Genomic DNA, 2296 nt, shown 5'->3' on the forward strand with positions numbered 1-2296 from the left:
AATGCATACGTGCATAATTTTGATCAAAGTGAAATGCACGTTTTCATTTTTTTTTTTGTAATAGAAAATTTCATCGACAAAAATATCACGTGTCGCCTCAATATTGTTTCAACTTTCTTACTGATAATAAAAATAATTGAAATTAGAGATCTCGTCGGTCTGTTAGTCACGATTACATCGTAAACCGGACAAAACGCATTACACCAGAGTACGGTGTTTCTTCCGGGGGTGAGTTATGTTAGCCATTTCGGTTTCTCTTTTGTATCGTGTCTTCTGAAAGGATAGAAAAACGATAGAAAAAGAAATCTCGTTATCGTTTGTCGCGATTTTAACGTCGTTGTAATTAAATACATTTAAAGGGAAATTAAAAAGTGAACAGAAAATTACCGTTCGAACGGATCATTCGACGGGTTTTTTTACTGTTTTTTCTTACTTTCTCCTTTTTTTTTCTTTTCTATATTTTGTAAATCTTTTTTTCTTTTTCTTTTCTTACAACTCTGTATGATGCGAAGGGAATTTTTTGAGTACCGCATGATAAAGATTATAAAAAGCGTAAAAGCTAACGCTCAATATGACAACTAATGCAGAACCAAAAATCCAAGAAAGAAAATTTCCGTCTATTATATCCGAAGCTTCTTTCCTTTTACGTGCACTGATTTCCCCCAGAGTTGTTCCCTTACGTTCCTCCATTAATCTCTTCATATTCGCTAATTTTTCACGCAATTCGTCGACGGATTCGGCGATGTCTTCGATTGAATCACCTTCCGGAAAATCTAAAACTGCAACGAATAAAAAATTGACAACAGTCATGCGTGTTTAGATTAAAAACAAGCAGGAACATTAGTACAATTTTTTGTTTAATAAAAAAACGTTCGATTGTTTAATACAACAAATGTAAAAATTAATTAATATTTCTGAACAATTAGTAATAATTTTATCTATTATGATACAAATTGGAAAAATATGCTAACATTAAAAAAAATCAAATATTTGTTTTATAAAACACATTTACTAAACGTATAAAATAAAATGCGAGGACTTGTAATATACTATTTAAAAAACTGTAGGTAAAGTAAGACAACGTTAAACGTTCAGAGAAATTTTTATATGTAGTTTATTAAGAAAAAAACATAAAATAGGAATACATTTATTGGATAACATTTATTTGATTATGTACCCATACTTACCATTTCTTGATGTACAAGTATGCGTTACAGCTTTCATCTCGCCTTCCTTTCCTCTATTTTCAAATCCGTCTGGCATTTGATGATGGTCCAGAGGAGGCTGAGACGCAACACCGATATTGATCATAGCATCACGGTGTAGCGCGATTCTCTCTTCAGAAAGTGGCGCGCAGTTGATCCATCGACGTAACGTATTTAAATACACGTATCTTTTTTTATTATTACATTGAATTTTGTATAAATATGTCTATCAATTTACTTTAGAAACATATTCTGTTTCGGCAACATTTCCCTTTGAAATATCTTCATATAAATATTTATAATTACCACGAAACATTTGGTCTAGAAAAAATAATAGAAATTATATCAAAGATATTTTTGAAAATTAAAGAGTAGTATTAAAAAGTGTACCACTTTGTTATCTGAAATATAGCATGATAGCGATAACAATTCGATAAAACGTAATCGAATTTTAAACTTGGATCGTAAATTCTACATCATAAATTAGCTCTCATAACTTCTCTTAATTCGCAATATGAGTCAAATAAATGTAACCAATGGTAGAACTTAACAAATAATTGTATAAAATGGTTGCAATTATTGCAATGGTAATTATATGTGCGTAATGTATTTCACAAAAACGAATCAGCTTCGAGATGGCAAATCATTTCAATACGATTGGTCAATAATGCATTGACTAGGATAGGTCGAATCGAATAGCATACACATTTAATATACGTGTTTTTCAAATGTTAAATTTGACAGTACCAAATATCACTAACCAATCATAGAACTTAATTTTAAATAATTGCAAAATGGTTGCAATCATATGTACATAATGTATTTCATGTAAGCGAATCAGTTTCGAGGTAGTAAATTATTTTAATACGATTGGTTAACAATTAGTTGACTATGATTGGTTGAATCAAATAGCATTACACATCTAATATACGTGCTTTTCAAATACGTAATTTAACAATTAAACAAATATCATTGAATTGAATAATAATATTTAATGAAATATTTCTATATATGCATGTTTATGAAGGTGGTTCAAGATCGCAATATATCGAATGAAAATCAGCCATTGGGAGGGCGCTCGTTCCTATTTG

At 30.1% G+C, this 2296-nt stretch overlaps 1 protein-coding gene across 2 annotated transcripts; it reads right to left on the reverse strand.

Annotated features, from left to right (window-relative positions):
- Positions 1 to 17: 17 nt before the first annotated feature.
- LOC122526309 lies at positions 18 to 1339 on the reverse strand. 2 transcript variants are annotated; one of them, XR_006306021.1, is made up of 3 exons: positions 1188 to 1339; positions 388 to 779; positions 18 to 273 (listed from the first exon to the last, which is right to left on the reverse strand). XR_006306021.1 is itself a non-coding variant. In XM_043649657.1 (2 exons), exons 1-2 carry the CDS (start codon positions 1309 to 1311, stop codon positions 490 to 492), a joined length of 414 nt encoding a protein of 137 aa, XP_043505592.1. In that variant the 5' UTR covers positions 1312 to 1339; the 3' UTR covers positions 258 to 489. The 2 variants fall into 2 exon arrangements, 1 of the variants encoding a protein (XP_043505592.1); XM_043649657.1 differs by having other exon boundaries at positions 258 to 779.
- Between the last annotated feature and the right edge of the window lie 957 nt (positions 1340 to 2296).

Source organism: Polistes fuscatus, unplaced genomic scaffold (assembly GCF_010416935.1).
Source record: "Polistes fuscatus isolate 324 unplaced genomic scaffold, CU_Pfus_HIC Scaffold11, whole genome shotgun sequence".
In the NCBI taxonomy this organism is placed as follows: domain Eukaryota; kingdom Metazoa; phylum Arthropoda; class Insecta; order Hymenoptera; family Vespidae; genus Polistes; species Polistes fuscatus.

Bases quoted from the DNA above. Each gene is read 5' to 3' on its own strand.
- LOC122526309 (XM_043649657.1), bottom strand. From the start codon at position 1,311: ATGATCAATATCGGTGTTGCGTCTCAGCCTCCTCTGGACCATCATCAA. The intron at 780-1,187 runs GTAAGTATGGGT...TATTCGTTGCAG, and splicing joins TACTTGTACATCAAGAAATG to TTTTAGATTTTCCGGAAGGT.